Source organism: Cricetulus griseus, chromosome 6 (assembly GCF_003668045.3).
Source record: "Cricetulus griseus strain 17A/GY chromosome 6, alternate assembly CriGri-PICRH-1.0, whole genome shotgun sequence".
NCBI classification, from domain to species: domain Eukaryota; kingdom Metazoa; phylum Chordata; class Mammalia; order Rodentia; family Cricetidae; genus Cricetulus; species Cricetulus griseus.
In genome coordinates this window covers 47,244,532-47,265,429 of record NC_048599.1, presented here as the reverse complement: position 1 = coordinate 47,265,429, position 20,898 = coordinate 47,244,532, and the positions used below count along the sequence as shown (strand labels likewise).

Genomic DNA, 20,898 nt, shown 5'->3' with positions numbered 1-20,898 from the left:
CATGTATATCCACAGTATTTATTGTGACTTAAAATAACTGGATGTGATTAAAATACAGCTTCAAGAGGTGGAAACAGTTGTTGGAAAGTTCCAGCAAAGAGCTGTTTATAGAGGTGTAGGGTGGGCTGATCTCTGCCCAACCCTGCAGTGATAGTCATGTTCCATTTCCCTGCTCCCTCCTAATGTCACGTACACATGCCACACCCTGTGGTGTGCTGTCAGTTTTCACATTACAGACCAGTTGTGAAGGCATCGAGCTTGGTTAGCAATGTCCCCATGGTCTAGAATAAGTTGGATCACATTAAGTACTCACTTTCTGTGGAAGGCATGCTTACATGGGCAAATCCCCAGTTCATCTCGAGGCTTGAAGTCTTCTAGACACACAGCACAGAGCTGAAAGGCAAAGTCACAGTGAGGCCAGTGTGTACCACAAAACATGGTGTGGGTTCCTGAAGCTCAGCTAAGCAACAGGACATAGGGCTCCCCAAGAGTCCTAGTGAGATGATCATGCTGCACATTTTGGACATGTGTAGTTAGTCAGCATATAAAATGATATTAAATACAATCCTTAAGGCAGGCATTTTGAGTTAGTTGTGCCTACAAGTCCATGGGAGGCTGAAGCAGGAGGACTGTTGTGAATTCAAGGACACCTGGGGCTACAGATGAGCATCTCTCTCAAAAACAAACAACCCTGGAAAAATCTTGAGACTTTGTGTAAGGGTTAAGCCTTATCATCAACCTGACTGGCTTTCAGAAGTCACCTAGGACACTAGATGTTTCCATAGAGGTCTAACAGGAGGAAGACACCTTCAGTGTGGGCTGCGTATCCACACTGAATATAGAGAGGAGGGGCAGGGAAGCCTGGTGAACATCAGTGTTTATTTCTCTGCTTCTCACTGGAGGACACAATGTGAGCTGCTTATGCACCTACAATTGCTCAAGCCTTGCTCTCTGCCAGGTCTTCGCCATGATGAATGCATACCCAAACTATGAGCCACCATAAACCCTCTCTTGTTTAAGTGGTGTCAGGTGTTTGTCACAGTGACAAGAGGAGTAAGTGATAACACACATGATCATCACAGGAGAGGGAAGGAGGGAGGAGCCCATCTTTTAAAGCTGGAAATGAAGGTATTGAAGCACACCACTTGTTTTAGAAAATCATGGAAAGATTAAATACTTAAAAACAACTTACCTCATGTAAATTCAGTTCTTTTACTTTTTCTTTTAATATAACCTGTAAGATAAAAAAATGCTCTTAGACCCACATAATATGTAGGCATGTATCTTTACCCACTGTACCATCTCAACAGCCATGTGAATATGTACTTAGTGGTCACAGTATTTGCCTAGCATGTGCTATGCTCAGGTTTCAATCCCTACTGCTACATGCACAGAAGTGATTGAAGAATTTCTCAATTCTGCTGACAAATATATGCATATTTTATATGTGTATATTATATAGGCAGATAAGAAACATGTATGTATGTAGTTCACTTTCCTCACTCAAATTACAATCTTTTATACTTTGAAACACAATAGTCTAACCTTTTGTAAGGCAGTACTAACCTGGGATTCACTATGTAGATCAAGCTAGCCTTAAACCCATGGAGAGCTGTCTGCCTCTTCCTGAGTGCTGAGATTAACAACCCATGGAGAGCTGTCTGCCTCTTCCTGAGTGCTGAGATTAACAACATTCTTTCAAATATTCTGAAAAGCACATCTCACTGTGTAGCTAATAATGACTTCTAACCTCTGCTCTTCCTGTGTCCACTTCCTGACTGGCTGGGATTACAGGTGTGTACTCATGAGGATTGGATTTAGGACCTTGTGCATGCTTGGTAAGCCTCTTATAACTGAGCTACATCTTCAGCTCTACTTCTGAATCTTCTTGAGAATAGAGCAAATCTTAACACATGCTCATGTGGATTGTGATGAAATTGTTGGAAGCAATAACCACAATTCAGTTAAATGGTATTGGCTGATGAGAGTAATTCGTAAAAGATTAAAATGTAAAGTCAATTTTAAATTCGGGAGTGTAGTGGGAAGGGAGGGGTCACACTTGCTGTCTTTTGGGGTTATGGTCTGAGACCTGATTGTCATCCTGTATCACAGCATCCTGTGCCTCTAAGGGCAAAAGACTGCGATGGCTGTTTACCTTCATTGTGTGAGTGCTCCCCAAATAAATATGTTATTCTTTTATTCAGGCATTCATGGATCTCATTAAATTTGGTCACACAGGACATCTGCTTATTATACATTCATATCCTCAGAAAATTTTCATTTAGATTTGTCCTGGGTGTGTGGTAACAAACATTAGCTGAAGTGAATGTGACATGGCAAAGATTCCATCAAAAAAGAAAAATTTGAGAATAGACTCATCTTAAAAAAAATTATTTTGGGGCTGAAGAGATATCAGTGGTTAGGAGCACCGACTGTTCTTCCAGAGGCATGGGTTCAATTCTCAGCATGCACATGGCAGCTCCCAACCTTTTATAGCTCCTGTCAGGGGATCTATCGCCCTCATGCCCTCTTCTGGCCTGAGGGCACCAGACATGCACATGGTGCACAGACAAGCATGCAGGCAAAACACCCACACAAGAAGTAAAATTATTTTATAGTACGAGCATGGGTTCTTTGCCTGCATGTGTATTTGTGTACCATGTGTGCCTATTTCTATGCAGGGCATAGTATACAGATCTCCTGGAACTGGAGTTATAGTTATAAGCCACATGGGTCCTGGGAATCAAACCTAGGAAGGTCCTCCGCAAGAGCAGCGAATGCTCTTAAGCACTGAGTCTCCCAACCCCAGAACAAGCTTGTTTATTTTTTAAAATATCTATCTATCTATCTATCTATCTATCTATCTATCTATCTATCTATCTATCTATCTATCTGCTTCCGTGAAGGGGGGGGGTAAGGGAGGCAGTTGAGATAGGGTATCTGTGTTGCTCTATTCTGGAATTCACTATGTAGACCAGACTGGCTTCAAACTCTGTCTCCTGAGTGCTAGGATTAAAGGTCTGTGCCAAACCTGGCTACTTATGTTGATCTTAAGTGGGAAAAATCAGTCAAATGAAATTTGGTGAAAATGTCTAAATTTGGGGTGATTGACATTTAAATAGAAAATGGTTTTGAAGGCAAATCACATTTTCAGAAATCACAAGCAAATTACCATCCAGCCACAGAATGATATGCTAAAAATCTTACTCATCTTAGGATCATGGTTACTTTTCACCTCACCAGATTGGTTCCTGGTCAATTTTACCTATTAAATGGCCACCAAGACCAATTTTACTCTATAGTTAACTTACATGCAAACATCTTGTAGATTTTCAAGATTATGTTAGAATTGAGACAAAAGGATTCACTCATTTAGAAAACTACAACATTCAACTGTCTTAGACCCACATGGTAGTGCTAGAGGGAAACAGGGTAGTCACTAACAGGGAGGGGTACAACGAGTTCACTTCAGACACTTCTACAATAGTCAAACAAAAGAATACACAACCCTAAAATGTGACATCAGTGCCAGCAACAGGGCAGACAGGGATTGCTTCCAGTTCAAGGCTATCCTAGACTACAAAATAAGTTCCAGGTCAACCTAAGATCCTGTTTCAAAATAATAAAACCTGCCACCACCAACAAAAGCAAGTTGAGGTTATAAAAAAGGTGGGTGAAAGGCTAGTGAGCTGTAGGAAGAGAACACAGACACACAGCTGGGTAACCTTAGGAAGAGAATACAGTAACAGCTGGGTGACCTTAGGAAGAGAATACAGTAACAGCTGGGTGACCTGAGGAAGAGAATGCAGTAACAGCTGGGTGACCTGAGGAAGAGAATGCAGTAACAGCTGGGTGACCTGAGGAAGAGAACACAGCACTTTACTGTTCATGAAAGAGAAGATCACTCCATGGGATGTGCACTCTATTAAGTCAGTGGTAACTTAAAGGGTTACAGATGACAGCATTTTTCTTCAGCAAATATTAACTGAAATTCTGTCATTTTGTTCTATCATCTAAAATTTCTATAGCTTCAAGTAATACAGATAGAAGATCACATAAGAAAATCATATTGACCTTTTCTGTGCTGCAAACTAACAAATGAAAAGCATTTAAAATGAATCCATGTTAAGCTAATCCCAGTTTAAACTATGGAACCACAGTCTCAAAGTTTATTGTAAAGCACGATAAAAGCTAACTGTAATTAAATTTCTCACCTGTTTGTAGGCATAAAATTCTTTATGTGCTTGATGTCTTAGCCTAAAAGACACAAATGAGCAGTTTGATATTAAGATTTTGGAGAAAGTACCATGGGGTAACATTCATTGTAAGCTCTAGTAAAATATCATTGAAACAAGACTCTCAATACAGCAGATGTTATAGTGAAGATACGGATTTTGTGTGTTAAGGAAAGTCTACTTATTTGCCTCATTCTTAATTTAAAAACTTAAGACATATATTCGGTAAAGTGCAAAAACTAAGTACACAGTTCAGAAATTTAAAATATGCATCTGCTGGAATAATTATCATCCACATCAAGATATAGATTATTTCCAGGACCCCTGAAGCTTCGGAAATGATTCCTCCCAATCAGTGTCCACCCTTAAAACTGGCCTTATTTGCCGGGCGGTGGTGGAGCACACCTTTAATTTCAGCACTTGGGAGGCAGAGGCAGGTGGATCTTTGTGAGTTCAAGGCCAAGTCTACAAAGTGAGTTACAGGACAGCCAGAGAAACCCTGCCTTGAAAAACCAAACCAAACCAAACCAAACCAATCAAAAAAACAAAAAACCTATTTGGTTTTTTTAATCGATGATCAATGTAGACTACTTATGTCTGCTTTTAGACTCATGCATGAGTTGCTTGGTGTACCCTCCTTTGTGTTTGGTTTCTTCCAATCTACAGTCCCTAACAGATTCTTTTTGTATCTTGTTACAGAAATGTCTGCCAGCCAAAGATTAAGAAGATAACTCCTGAAGCCAATGTTTGAAGACAAAAACCTATTATCACAGCACTTGGGAGTCAGTGGTAGAAGGATCAGAAGTTCAAGGTTATTCTTGACTACATAGACGTTTGGGGCCAGCCTGGAAGGGCTACATAAGACAGTCTCAAGACAGTGTCCCACATACTGAAAAATCATGTACTATTTCACCTACTGCATTTAGGGTTAAGATCTATCTGAGCCTAGACTTTATGTGTGTTGTGAGGTAGGTGACCAAGTGATTGCAAGCAGAAGTAAACAGCATCTATAAGCCAAGAAAAACTAAGGACTGCTGGTTGTCACCAAAGGCTAGGAAGAGGCCTCTAGTAGATATGCCCAAAAAGATGGATATGTCTGTTGTCTGGACTCACCTGTTTTACAGTGCTCTGAGAGGGTTCTAGAAAACTAACACCCCCTGTCAATACTATGCTATTTTAAAGTCCTTTATTCTAGGGGCTGGAGAGATGATTGAGCAACTAAGAGCACTTACCACTCTTGAAGAGGACCTGTGTTGCATTCCTAGCACCCTCATCACATAGCTTACAACTGATTATAATTTCAGTTCCAATGCTCTCTAGCCTCCACAGGCACTGCACACATGGGGTGCACAGAAATTTATTAGGTACATAAACTTTTATTCTAAAGCAAACACACAAAAGGTAGAGAGTCCATATATATTTTTGATTTGAGATAGAGTATTACTATGGCTTTGAACTTAAGAACTCCCTGCTTTAGGGCCCTACACCATCGTGCTCAGCCTGAGCTACAGAGTAAGATCCTGTCTCAAAACAACAACAAAATCCAACCCCACAAACACCTCTACCCTTTAATTTCATGTTTTTTTTTTAACTCCATCAAAAGCTCTTTGAGAATATAAATTTTGAGACAGGGTCTTTGAGACCGGGTCTTACTATGTAGCTCCTCTGGCTATCTAGGAACTCACTATGTAGAACAGGCTGGCCTCAAACTCATAGAGATGCACCTACCTACCTCTGCTTCCTGAGTGCTGGGATTAAAGGCGTGCACCACCATGCCTTATTTCATGTGCCATTTTTCATTGTTATTTTTTGATATATGGTCTTGCTACACAGCTTAGCTGGCCTCGAACTCTTGATCATGTGGCTTCACTTTGGAAGTGCTAAGTAACAAGTATTTGCAATTAAACTTGACTTACACAGAATTTTTCAGTTAGTTTTGGCTTTGAAAGTTAGTTTCTTTTAAACAATGTAATAGGTAAACGTGTTTAGATACTAACAACTCAGCCAGGCATGAATCATTAGTGACAAAATCTATCACCTCATCCCAAGTGTGGTAACCTCTTCTGTCCCATGTCTCTGTGTATAGTTAATGTTTGAAGTGTAGAATGTTTAGTGTGTTATGCAGATAACTACATGAATACCCAACTTTTGCAACAGAGAAGTGTTTAAAGTCTTGAAAGACCAGCTGCAAGAAGAGGCCTTTTAAGGCATAGCTTTTGTCTTAAGATATTGTCTTCTGACCCATGATGACTTCAGATGACAGTGATGCAAATGCCTTCTACAAGAGCAACTTCCAATAGACTAATAAATCAGGACTCTAGAAGTAGAAGCAGGTATATATCTAAGAGTTCAAGGCCAGCATGGTCTACATAATGGGTACCAGGTCAGTCAGGGATGCATGGATTGAGGCTCTGTCTTAAACTTAAACTTAAAATGAGAAAGTAGGTATAAGTGTATCTGGATGGGGTGCTAATATTGTGGAAGAACTGTTGAAGACCATTTTCTACTACAGAGTAAAACACCTCATCAGCTGATAGGATTGAAGACTGCACAAAAGTGGGTTACTGAACACCAACTCACAGCCAGTTAAAAGGCTAAGCCACTATGGCCCATTCTTACACATATTTTGACCTTATGGTAGAAATAACTGTTTAACATATTCTGAAATACCAGAAAATAATAAAAATTGATTACCTAATCAAGTAGCAACAGAAGAGCAAACTAAGAATGAAGACAAATACAGCAGTGCCAAAAACCACAATATATATGTTGAGAGGCAGATTCTGGAATCCAATATTAGGCATCCTGAAGTTGTAATGTGGGAAATCTGAGCTCATGGATGAACTGTGGGAAAGAAAGAATGGAAAAGAATTAGATGTGGACAAGTGTGGTACATGCCTGTATCCTAGCCATTGGGAGGAGTAAGGGGGATTGCTAGGAGTTTGAGGTTAGCCAAAGCTACATAGCAAGACTGTAAAAAATAACAAAAACAAAACAAAACAAAACCCCCAAAAACCCAAAACAAACTCCAAACTTCCTCAGAACCATGAAGAGGCAAGTTTTCAAATGCTTGACCTGAACTAAAATAAGCAAAAGTATTACTATTCTTGTCCTTCCTTCATTTATCACACCAAATATTTACCAAAGTTATTAGATTCAAAACATAAAGCATTTCAGTTTACATTCATTCATAAAACTCCATGAAATAATGCTAGTAATTAATCAACATAAAAGCTTCAAGGTACAAAAAATGTATTAAAACTTCTCAGATTATTTAATAACTCACCCTTTATGTAGCAGTATTCACCTCATAACTTACCGGTATTTATAATGGTAATATATGAAAAATAACTCATGTGGGCTGGTAATGTGGCAAGCATGACAACCCAAGTTCCATTGTCAGAACCCATGTAAAAGGGAGAAAAAGGACTCCCTGTTGTGGCACATGACATACACAATAACAATAATCCACATATTTCTCAGAAAGGATTAAATAATTATATAGCATCAAATGTTACAGTTTGGTTGTTTCTCAAACAGTTAAAGAGTTGGGCCTGGTAATGCACATCTTTAATTCCTGTGCTCAGAGGCAGAGGCAGAGGCAGGTGGATTTCTGTGAGTTCAAGGCCAGCTTGGTCTACCATAAGGAGTTCTAGGCTATCTAGGGATATACAGTGAGAATCTTCAAAAACAAAACAAAATGAAAATAGATAGGATTATCATGTGATATATCCCAAAGATCTGGAAACAAATTCTTCTGTACTGTTAGCAGCACTATTTTATTGTTGTGCAAAAGTGGGAAGCCTAGATGTCTATTGAGATGAACAGGTAAACAATTGTGGTTTGTTACTTACAATGGAGTCCTAGTCAGCCATAAAAAGAAATGGACAGAATTCCCTGGGAACCCACTGGCTAGGGAAGCAAGTAAGCTAACTGCAGATCTTTATCTCTCCCTCCTCTCCTCCAAACCCAATCCCCCATACTCACCTCAGCTCAATAGGAGACCACCTGTCTTGGCCTCCCTTCCCTCATTGTCCCCTCTCCCCCCATCTCCAGCAGATCACACAGATCTTCCCCTCTGCCCTTCCTTGCCTCTACTCATATCTTTATCCCAGTCCAACTACACTAGGCATTCCCTGGGAAAGGCAGACCTATTACAATAACACCTAACTTCTCAGTGTAGACTTTAAAGTCATCCAAGACTACTATACCCAGCCAAATTTTCAATTACAATAGATAAAGAAAATAAGATATTCCAAGATAAAACTAAATTTAAGCAATATCTATCTATAAATCCAGCCCTATAAAAGATGCTAGAAGGAAAACGTTAATCTAAAGAGTTAACCACACCCAAGAAAATACAAGGAATAAATAATTGTAGACCAGCAAGTCCAAAGAGGGGAAATACACACTTTCACTACAAAATAACAGGAATCAACAAATACTGCTCATTGATAATTCTCAACACAAATGGTCTCAATTCCCCAACAAAAAGGCAACCACAGACTGGATAGAAAACAGGATCCACCTTTCTGCTGCATCCAAGAAACACACTTTAACATCAAGGATAGACATCACCTCAGAGGAAAAGGGATGAAAAAAGATATTCCAAGCAAATGGACCGAAGAAGCAAGCTGGTATAGCCACTTTAATATCCGACAAAATAGACTTCAAACAAAACTATTCAGAAGAGCTAGAGAAGGACATTACACACTCAAAGGAAAAATCCAAGAGGACATTGCAAATTCTTAACTTCTATGCACCAAGCACAAGGGCACCTAGGTTCATAAAAGAAACACTACCACAGCTTAAATCACATATTGACTCTCACATAGCAATAGTTGGTGATTTTAACACTCCACTCTCACCAATAAACAGACAAAACTAAACAGAGAAATGTTGGAGCTATATGATGTCATAAACCAAATGACCTAGCAGATATTTATAGAACACTCCATCCAAACACAAAAAAATATACTTCCTTCTTAGCAGCTCATGGAGCTTTCTCCAAAACTGAACACATAATTGGTCACAAAGCCAAGTCTCAACAAATATAATAAAACTGGAATAACACGCTGTATCCTCTATGGCCGCCATAGATCAAAGCTGGATGCCAGCAACAACAGAAACAAACTCATGGAAACTGAACAACTCAATGAAAACTGGGTCAAGACATAAATGAAAGAAATAAAAAACTTTTTAGAATTGAATGAAAATGAATATACAAATACCCAGACTTATGGGATACAAGATGGTGATTCTACAAGGCAAGTTCAAAGCACTAGGTGCCTACATTACAAAAAGGAGAGATCTCATATGAGTAAGAGCACACTTGAAAGTTCCAAAACTAAAAGAACTCACACCCAAAAGGAGTAGATGGCAAGAAATATCAAATTCAGGGCAGAAGTCAATAAAATAGAAACAAAAACAACATGAAGAGGCAGAGAGTTGGTTCTTTAAGAATACAAGTAAAATTGACAAACCCTTAGCTAAATTAACTAAAAGGCAGAGAGAAAAAGCAAATTAACAGATATTAAGGAAATCTAGAGAATCATGAGGACAGACTTTAAAATCCTGTACTCCATCAAATTGGAAAATCTAAAAGAAAGGGATCATTTTCTTGATGCATATATACCCTCTACTGAAATTAAATCAAGATCAGACAAATTTAAGTATACCTATAACCACTATTTACTACTTTTATTTAGAAGCAGTAATTAAAAAATCTACCAACAAAAAATCAAAACAAAACAAAGTAACAGGACCAGATGGTTTTAGCTCAGAATTCTATCAGACTTTCAAAGAATTAATACCAATACTTCTCAAATTGTTCCACAAAATAGAAACAGAAAGAACTTTGCCCAATTCATTTTATGAGGCCACAGCTGCTCTGATACCCAAACCTCATAAAGACTCAAAATTACAGATCTATTTCCCTTTTGAACCTAGATGCAAAAATTCTCAGTAAAACCAGGTGTTGGCAGCTCATGCCTTTAATCTCAGCACTTGGGAGGCAGAGACAGGCAGATCTCTGTGAGTTTGAGGCTAGCCTGGTCTACAGAGGAGTTCCAGGACAGGTTACAAAGCAATATAGACAAACCCTGTTTTGAAAAAACCAAACCAAACCAAACAAAAACAAAACAAAACAAAAAACACATCAAAAAGATCATCCACCATGATAAAGTTGGCTGTATTACAGACATGGGGGGGTTGGTTTGACATATGTAAATACATAAATGTAGTCCACTATAAGCAAACTGAAAGATATAAACCACATGATCATCTCATTAGAAGCAGAAAAGGCCTTTGACAAAATCCAACATCCCTTCATGATAAAAGTCCTGGAGAGATTAGGGACACAAGGGACATACCTCAACATAATAAAGACAGTTTATAGCAAGCTCATCTTAAATAGAGAAACTCAAAGAAATTCCACTAAAATCAGGAACAAGACAAGGTTATCCATCTCTCCCCGTATTCAACATAGTACTTAAATCTTAGCTAGAGCAATAAAACAACTGAAGGAGATCAAGGGGAAAGAAGTCAATGTATCTTTATTTGCAAATGATGTCTATGATTGTGATGATATTTTGTTTATGATCTAACAAATAAAGCTTGCCTAAAGATCAAAGTGCAAAGCTAGGCACACTAGTTAGTTGTAGAGGACAGGCATTGGTGTCACACACCTTTAATCCCAGGATTTGGGAGACATCGGCAGAGGGATCTCTGTTAGTTCAAGGCCATTCTGGGCTACAGGAGATTGAATTTGTCTAAAGAAAAAAAAGAGCTCACACAAAGGTGATCCCAGCACTAGGGAGGTGGAGACAGGAGTGATATGGAGACAGGAATACAAGGTGGGAGGAGACAAAAGAGAGATGCAGTTTGAGGAGCAGTGCAGTCTTAGACTGCACTGAAGACAGGATTGCCCCTTTGGTCTGAGCATTGATAGAGGTAAGAACTCTCTAGTGGCAGGCCACTTTGCTTTCCTGACCTTCAACATTAACTCCAATATCTGACTGAGTTTTTATTATTAACAACAATTAGAATTTGTATTACATATGATAGTGACCCTAATAATTCCACTGGAAACTCCTTCAGCTGATAATACATGTTCAGCAAAGTAGCTGGAGACAAAAATCAACTCACAATCAGCAGCCTTCCTATGTACAAATGACAGATCGAGAAAGAACATAGGGAAACAAAACCTTTCACAACAGCATCAAATAATATAAAATACCTTGAGGTAACTCTAACCAAGCAATTGAAAGACTTGTATATTAAAAACTAAGACACTGAAGAAACTGAAAAAGATGGATTGGTAGGACTACCACAGTAAAAATGACCATCCTATCAAAAGCAGTACACAGATTCAATGCAGTTCCCATCAAAATTCCATTCACAGGTCTTGACAGAACAATTTTCAGTTTCATATGGAAACACACACACACACAGCACACCACACCAAAACCAAAGATAGGTAAAACAATCCTGACTATAAACTGCTGGAGGTATCACCATTCCTTACCTCAAACTGTACTTACCACAGAGCTATCTATAGTAATAAAAACAGCATGGTATTGGTACAGAAAACAGGCAATCAATGGAATTGAAAACCCAGATATAAATCCTCACACCTATGGACACCTACTTTTTGGTAAAGAAGCCAGAAATACACACAGGGAAAAGGCAGCAACTTCAATATATGGTGCTGATCAAACTGGATGGCTGCCATGTAGAAGAATCCAAATAGATCCATATTTCTCAACCTGGCTAAAACTTAACTTCAAATGGATCAACATAAAACCAGATACACTGAACCTGAAAGAAGAGAAAATGTGGAATAGCTTTAAATGTATTGGCATAGTAAAGACTTTCTAAACAGAACACCAACAGCACAGGCTCTAGAATCAACAATAAATGGAACTGAAAAGCTTCTGCATAGCAAAGAACACTATCATTTGAACAAGGTGGCAGTCTACAGAATGGGAAAAGATTTTACCAATGATACATCTGACAGAGAGATAATATCAAAACATATAAAGAACTTGAAAAAACCCCAGATATCAAGAAAACAAACAACTCAATTAAAAAGTGGGGTCCAGATCAGATCAAATAGAGCATTCTCAAGAGGAAACTCAAATGGCTGAGAAACACTTAAATGTTCAACATCCTTAGGAAAATGTAAATCAAAACTACTTTGAGATTTCATCTTACACCTGTCAGAATGGCTAAGATCAGTAACACAAATGACAGCTCATGCTGGCAGGGATGTGGAGTAAGGGGAACACTCATTCATCACTGGTGGGCCTGTAAACTTGTACAGACACTACAGAATTCAGTGTGGTGGTTCCTCAAGAAGATGAGAATTGACCTACCTTCAGATCTAGCTGAAACACAATATAGAAAAGACCTACAGACTGATATTGGGGTTCAAGCTTCAAGCTAAAGATCAGAAAAGCAAACTAGCAGGCCACTAAGCTCTTACCACTACCTCAGGCTGAAGGGGCTGATCCTGCTGCCTCTCCACAGCATGGCTGGAGAATCAATCCTGAGACTGAATGTTTTCCTATCCTTAGCGTGGCTGGAGAATGAATGCCGAGACTGAGACTTTGTTCCTGTTTCATATACCTCCCTAGTGCTGGGATTAAAGGCATGTGATCCTAGGTACTGAGATCATTTTTGTGTAAGCTGTTTCTCTTTAGGACTGGATCAATCTTGTGTAGATCTGGGTGGCCTTGGAATCACAGATTTCCATCTGCCTCCTGAATCCTAGGATTAAAGGTGTGTCCCACCACCTCCTAGCATCTGGCTGTTGGGATTAAAAGTGTGTGCCTGGCTTCTATGGCTTGTGGCTGACTTTGCTTTCTGAATCCTCAGGCAAGATTTAATAAATCATAATAATATATCACCACATCCAGCTATACCATTCTGGGGGTATATATACCCAAAGGATGCTCCATCCTACCAATGACAGTTGCTCAAGCATGGAATGTTCATTTCAATAGCTAGAAATTGGAAACATAACCTTTCATTTATACTATCTATTTCAAAAGAACAGAAAAATACTGAAAATGAATTGGATAATTCAACTTTAGAAGAACAAATCATGTAAGCCAGAAGAAATAAAGGGAAAACCCAAAATACACTAACCAAAGGAAGAAAAAAAATCAAGCAGGTTTGAGTCAAATAAAACATTACAAAGAAAATGTTATGCTGAGATCTGTAAAAAAAATTAATGAGAATTTGAGTATTAATTTCCTCATTTAGAATAATGGATGTTATAGGAATGTAAATAGCCAAACTGGCTTAAGAAGACCTGACTTTAAAGAATATATATTTTATAAACATGCTAGGCAAACACTCTACAATTAAGCTGTGTTTTTACACAGTAAAACACTGCTTGGGGCTGCATGGCCATTCTGCAGGCTGCTGTACCATTGCATAATAGGGTGGGTGGCATTTTTACAGTCTACAGGGTGCCTATGAATCTGAACATATGCCAGTAAGTTCCCATTAGTCACAATTTTCACCACCTCCTGTCACTTACTGTGTTTGTGTTGCTATTTTTCCCTAAGGAGATAAGTCCTTCTGCCTATATTCAAATTTTTTTAAAAAAAGGAAGAAAAGAAAAAGGATAGATATCTAGTGGAGGGCATTGTGATTCTATTTCTGTGTGTCTACCTCAGGTTCCTGTCTAGCTGCTTCTGCCAATAATAATCTTTCACTCTTTACTTTTTCTATTTTTGGTCCTCCTATATCTGATTAAAGAAATGTTCACTTATATTCTCTTTTCACATTTGCATAGCTTTGTTCCTTAAATTTAAAATATTTAACACACCTTGAATATGACATTAGAAAATATTATGATGTCCCATATCAGCATGTAATGCTTTGTTTTAATGTAATTTAAGCACATTAGTAATTTATATAGGGTGGAGCAGTATTGTTTTCTTTTTAATATTTCAAAATTATTCTTACACATTCTTTTCCAGGTAAGTTTAATTCAAATATTTATTTTTTTATTATGTATAGGTGTGTGTCTGCATGTGTGCATGTGTACATCAGTGTAGGTGCCTGAGGAGACCAGAGACATTGGATTCCCTGGAGCTGGAGTGGTTACTGGGAACAAAACCCAGGCCCTCTGGAAGAGTAGTTAAGTGCCATCTTAATAGATAGGGCAGTCAATAAGCTTGGGAGAGATGGAGGGAGGGAGATGGAGGGAGGGAGGGAGGGAGATGGAGGGAGAGAGAGAGAGAGAAAGAGAGAGAGAGAGAGAGAGAGAGAGAGAGAGAGAGAGAGAGAGAGAGTGTTTATGCGTGTTTGTGCATGCATACTGTGTAGAGGCCAGGTCAATGATATCTGATGTCTCTATCAATTCATCTTAATTTTTATTTTATTTTTTACTTATTCTTCAAAAATTATGGACTCTTCACAAATTTCCATGTCATCCTTACACGGGGGCCATGCTAATCTTCTCTGTATCACTCCAATTTTAATACATATGCTGCCAAAGTGAGCACTCAATCTTAAATTTTAAAATTTTATTGTTGCATTGTGCATGATGTGTATGTGTATGAAGAGTGAGTACCACTGTACATGTGTGGAAGTCAGAGAACAATTTTGTGGAGTCAGTTTTCTCCACCCACCCCGGAGTTTTAAGGACAGAACTCGGGTCCACCAAGCTTGCATACCTTTGCCTGTTGAGTCATCTTATTAGCTCTCTTCACCTTATTTTTGAGACAAGGTCTCTCTCTGAACCTGATCTCACCAATTTAGCTGGATGGTCTTAGTTACTTTTCTATTGCTGTAACAAGACACTATGATCACAGCAACTTATAAAACATTTAATTTGGAGGTTCACAGTTTCAAAGGATTAGAGTCCATGACCATCAAGGTTGGCAGTGTGGCAGCAGGCAGGCAGGAATGGCACTAGATAAGTAGCTGAGAGCTTACATCTGATCCACAAGCATGAGGCAGAGAGAACTAACTGGGAATGTTGTAGGCTTTTGAATTCCAGGACAGTCAAGGCAACATACAGAGACCCTGTCTCAACCCAACCCAACCAACTAACCCTAATGACATAGGTCCTTCAATAAGGCCACACCTCCTAATCCTTCCCTAGCAGCTCCACCAACTGGGGACCAAACATGAGTCTGTGGGAGGCACTCTCATTCAGACCAGCACAGCATGCACTAATACACTCACTCAGCCTTTTATGTAGGTGCTGTGGATCCAAACTAAGGTTGACAGGCTTGTGTGGCAAGCATTTTACCAAATGAAGCCATTATCAGGCCCTATGTTAATTTTAATATTTTAAAGTATCCAGTCTGTGGGATTCTGTGACAGCAGCACAAATTGGGCTAAAATACACCTTTATATTCTTCTCATTTATCTTAGACTTAAGTCTATTTTAGATACATTTGGTTTTTAGTTTTTTGAGACAGGATCTCATTATGTAACCCTGGCTGGCCTAGAACTCATTATGTGGACCAGGGGTGGCCTTGTATCATGAAAATCTACCTACCTCTCCTCCCAAGTGCTGGGATTAAAGGTGTTTGCCACCATGTCCAGAAAGATAGATGTGTATAGTTTATTCAGACAAGTTTATACTTTTCCAAGTATATGGTTACATAGACATATATACATATTTAAAATTGCCTGTAGTATTTTCTAAGATGGTTGTTTCGACATAGAAAAAAGCTACTGTTTTTTCTTAGCCTACTATAGAAGGTTAAAGACAGATGCATCTACTGCTGCTATCTATTAAGTCTTAAAGCAGTTTGCTCAGCTCTGAGCAGTGAGTGTTTCAAGAGAAGCCAGTTGTAAAACACACATAAAAGCAAATAAACATAGGACTTAATGTGTGCTTTTTACTGATATGTCACTAAAAATAATTACAAAGACATGTCAATAAATAAAACTACTTTTAACTTGCTGGTCTGTAGTTCATCTTCCTGACAAGTAAGCCAGCAGTTGCTCCAGACTCTGCAATGTGAACACATACTTGGTGATGTAGAGGATGTAATCTTTTGTGTTCTAGCTTAACCAAAGGTAGTCTTAGTAACCAATTAAAAGACAAAACCAGGCTAGAGCCCTGTTTCACGTTGCTAGTATAGGATAAGTACAGAAGACAACATTCATTCTTGCCTGGTGATAGACCACAATGCAGCTTCACTGGGTAGGCAGGAACCTGGCTCCACTACAATGACCCAAGCTTTTCAGAACCAGATGGCAGCTCTGGGTCTGCCTTGACAACCACTCCATCTACAGCCAACTCTCTACCACAACAGAGGCCAATAAAACACATGGAATGCTACATAGGCTTCGCATAGTTCACTAGAGAATACAGAACTTTACTTTGTGTTTTATTTCTATTTTTGAGGCAGGGTCATGCCCAGGCTGTTCTTGAACTTCAGATCTTGCTCTTTCAGCTACCAAGCACTAGAATTACAGGCCTGTGTGGATCAGGATATGAACAGCTGGAATTGGCTTGAAGACATACAAAGCCTGGAGGATATTAAGAAACTGAAAGGACTGATAGCACAAACTGCTTTGGTGAGAAAATAAGGAACACATATGCTGTTTGGTTTTGTCAACTTGACATGAACTTAGACATATCTGGAAAGAGGGAATCTTAATTGAGAAAATGTCTCCATAATACTGGCCTGTAGGCAAGTCTGTGAGGCATTTTCTTGAGTAATAATTGATGTGGGAGGGCCCAGTTCATTGTGGGCAGTGCCATCACTGGGCAGATGGTAATGGGTTGTTTAAGAAAGCAGGCTGAGCAAGCCACAAAGAGCAAGCCAGTAAGCAGCCCTCCTCCACATCCTCTGCTTCAGGTCTTGCCTCTCATGTTCCTCCCTTGTGTTCCTACCCTGATCCCCTAGATGAGTGGACACAAGTTATAAAAAGAAATAAACCCTTTCCTCTCCACATTGCTTTTGGTCATGGTGTTTATCACAGCAACAAGGAATCCTAAGACAACAGGATGTTGTATCTTGAAATTGGTATGCTACAAATATAGTTTCAAAATACAACACTTTAAAGTACAAAAAAATCAGTAATTACAAATATTTGTTTATACCTTCACATAAAAGACTTGAAAGGAGATAATGTTGGGAATCACTGTGTATGAAGTATAAGTTATATTTGTATGATTAAACATGTTTTTCTGCCATGTCACCAGTGAATGCCAAAAACCCACATTCTCCAGAAAGCACCTCTATACTAGGGAAGAAATGCTTTCCTTTATTCTAACACCAAACTTAGATTATATATGCTAATTGTTCTGTTTCTCCCAAGAGAGTCCCCTAAGAAAATAAGTGAAAATCTGCAAAGTAGCCCCTTCAGAGATGGTGGTGCACTGGCAGGCACTGAACCAGAGCCTAAGCTGGTGGCCCTGGTGGCACCAGAGCCACATACTTTCCAGATTCGCTAGTCTCTACCACTTGGAGTTCAAAGATCTCCCTTTGCATTCCAGGCTTTTACAATATTCTGTATTGCTTCCTTTCTGAAAATAGGTATCAGGTTCTATGGGAATAAGATTTTTGTTTAAAAACATCTTTTATCTCCTAGGCGCAAGAGCTAAGCAAGACACTTGCCTGGCATTTTAAAACATTTCTCCAGTGAACCTTTTCTATATTGTTTGAATTGGTCTGAGGTCATTTTTATCTTTTATTCTTTCTGGTGAAGAAGCTGACTTACCAGCTTAATAGTGCAGGCCCATAATCCCAGCACCTCAATGGAGTTGGGACAGGACAGCTGTGAGACCAGACCAGCCTGGGCAATCCAGTGAGACCGGTTAAAAAAAAAAAAAAAAAAAAAAAAAAAAGAACTAGGGGATATAGTGTAGTGGTAAAATGCTATGCAAAACCAGCCAACAAGAAATGATGGCTATATGGGTGCTGTGTCTTCAAGTGCCCAATGTAGAAAAGAAAAGAAGTCCTGCCACAGACTCAATATACTGAGGAAGACTTTTCTCTGCAGCAGCTTCTGTAACTTTCCTCTGCTTACATTCCCATTCCATCCTCATTACTTGGAGAATTGGTGGAACAAAAATCTACACTATTGCAATACTATATCCTAGTTACTTGTCTTACCTCTATTTCAATGTGAATCTTTCCATTTTATTTCACTCATAAACCACCTCATTATTTTGATTCTACCTTTTTTCATTAAAGAATGCTATAAGGGGCTAGCAAGGTGACTCAGTGGGTAAGGTTATTGCCAAGCCTGGGATCCATCCCTGGAGCCCACATGGTGAAAAAGAGAAAACTGACTCTTGTAAGTTGTTCTCTGACCTCCACATACACATGTATAAGTAAACGTAAAAAGGAATGTTATGAATGTTTTATAACTTTATTTGTACTTTGCTTTTAAGAAATAAAAATTCTAAACAGAGCCAGCTGTGGGAAAAAAGGCTTTAATCCTAACACTCAGTAGTTAGAGACCAGTGGATCTTTATATGAGTACAGGCCAGCCAGGGCTATACATACAGTAAGAGACAAAGGAAGGGAAGGAGAGAGGATGAGAGGGAGGGAGGGAGAAAGGAAAGAAACAGAAAGAAAAAAGAAAGGAGAGAGAGGGGTGGGGGTGGGATCTGGGGTTGAAGAGATGACTCAGCAGTTAAGAACACTGACCACTCTGTTCCAGAGGACTAGGTTCAATTCTCAGCACCCAAGTGGCAACTTGCAACTGCCTATAACTCCCATTCCAGGAGACTTAACACCCTCACACAGACATATAGGCAAAACACCAATGCACATAAAATAAAAAAGGAATCATTTTTTAAACATCTAAACGGTTTAATCCCAGGACTCGGGAGGCAGAGGCAGGTGGATCTCTGTAGTTCGAGGCCAGCTTGGTCTCCAGAGTGAGTGCCAGGATAGGCTCCAAAGCTACACAGAGAAACCCTGTCTCAAAAAACCAAAAATAAAAATAAAAAAAAAACCCACCTAAACGGTTCCTCTATTAGTCTTTATCCTCCCCTGCTCTGTAAATGGTGATATCAGCTGATCCCTTTACTGTTTGGCTATTTTTCTGCTGCCACTGATCCCTCCGGGTATGTAACCAGCTTTCTGTTTGGCTGGTATTGCCCAAGTAATCAAGCCTGAACTGCTGCCTTTAATTTGTGTGCCATAATTGGAGCATGAGTGTTTGCTATTCTAATGGATCCTTTTACTCTGCCCTATTCCAAGTGTCAGTTATTCTTTTGTTGTTTTGTTTTTCAACATAGCGTTTCTCTATGTAGCTCTGGCTGTCCTGGAACTTGGTGGGCAGACCAGTCTGGCCTTGAACTCAAATCCACCATGTGTATGTCACCACAGCCCAGCTGAAGTGTTAGTTATCCTGTGTCAGTTTCATAAAGACTCGCCCCATCTTTTTACATAATGTAGTCACCATTAAAACTTTTAAGAATTTCATCAGACTTTTAAGTGATGTCACTGTGGTGATGATGGATGGATTAAAATTAATCGTCTCCTATTCTCTTCTGGTCTGTCTCAGGCACACATTGCATACACTATACTACACAGGATCTATTTATCAGCCTTTAATTATCAGATTCTATTTGATTCATGGTCTTTACAACCAGCTTGGTGAAAGTTCTTTTCTGTTTGCTTATATTTTTTGTTTGTTTTGAGACAGAATGTCCTTATATAAACTTCAGCCTTAAACTCACAAGCTTCCTACCTCTTCCCAAATGCTGAGATGCGCTCTTTCATGCATAGCTCTAAGTGCAGAATTTTTAAAATTCTGTCCCTCCATCATCCACCCATCTTGAGACAGGTTCTCCCTATGTAGCCCTGGCTGGTCTGAACTCAGATACAGACTCACAGAGATCTGCTTCCCTCTGCTTTCTGAGTTCTTGGATCTTGGATCAAGTGCATGTACCACCACATCTGATCTAAGTACAGAATTCTTAGACTGTTAAAACAATAATCACGACCATCCTGTAATGCTCAGACAGTAAAGAACACAAATTGTAAAGGAGAGTTTCACAGTCAGTTACACAAAGGCACCAAAAAGAAGTAGGCAGAAAAGAGTAGCTCCCTTCTCAATCTGCAGTAAACTGTAGGTATATTATCTGCTTAATTTTAGAAAAAGCTATTTTATTCCCAAGAAAATAGTACATCTTCCTCACAACAAAAGAAATCAAAATAACTGTCAATAATAACTTTACTCTTATTTATCTATGAATGTCAACTTTTTTTGGGGGGGGGGTTTCAAGACACAGTTTCTCTGTGTAGTTTTTGGAGCCTGAAACTCACTTTGTAGACCAGGCTGGCCTTGAACTTTCAAAGATTGCCTGCCTTTCCCTCCCAAGTTCTGGGATTATAAGTGTACGCCACCACTGCCTGGCATATGTCCACTTTTTAACAGTTCTCAAACTCAATGGGGCCAGCGCATGTCTTCCTATAGAGTTGGATCTGAGTCTACATCGATGGTTCATCAGCTCTTGGTTCTATGCACGTGCAGGGCACAAAATAGATGTAACTAAAAAATCTGTGTCACATTATCAGTACAAAAGAAATTTTGTTAGTTTAATGTAAATCTACATATTTACTAGAATAAAGACAGATCATCTAAAGAAAATATTTAGTATGAATTTGTTTGAAAACCATTTGATTACAACAGTTGCTGTGAATTGATGTGTGTGCATGTC

The 20,898-nt window shown here is 39.1% G+C and overlaps 1 protein-coding gene and 1 non-coding gene across 6 annotated transcripts in view; both read right to left on the bottom strand.

Moving 5' to 3' along the window:
* The window catches only part of Rnf24 (ring finger protein 24), a 50,660-nt gene that overhangs the window by 5,548 nt on the left and 24,214 nt on the right, over positions 1-20,898 (bottom strand). For all 5 annotated transcript variants that reach the window (XM_027421747.2, XM_027421746.2, XM_035446487.1 and 2 more), the window contains 4 exons: positions 6,930-7,079; positions 4,215-4,257; positions 1,193-1,234; positions 314-393 (listed from right to left, as the gene is read on the bottom strand). In XM_027421747.2, coding sequence (XP_027277548.1) covers positions 314-393; positions 1,193-1,234; positions 4,215-4,257; positions 6,930-7,072 — 308 coding nt within the window. In that variant the 5' untranslated portion in view covers positions 7,073-7,079. The remainder of the gene's footprint in view (positions 1-313; positions 394-1,192; positions 1,235-4,214; positions 4,258-6,929; positions 7,080-20,898) is intronic.
* LOC113836449 lies at positions 14,649-14,755 on the bottom strand. Its single transcript, XR_003486657.1, has one exon. It is a non-coding gene; the product is annotated as a U6 spliceosomal RNA (small nuclear RNA).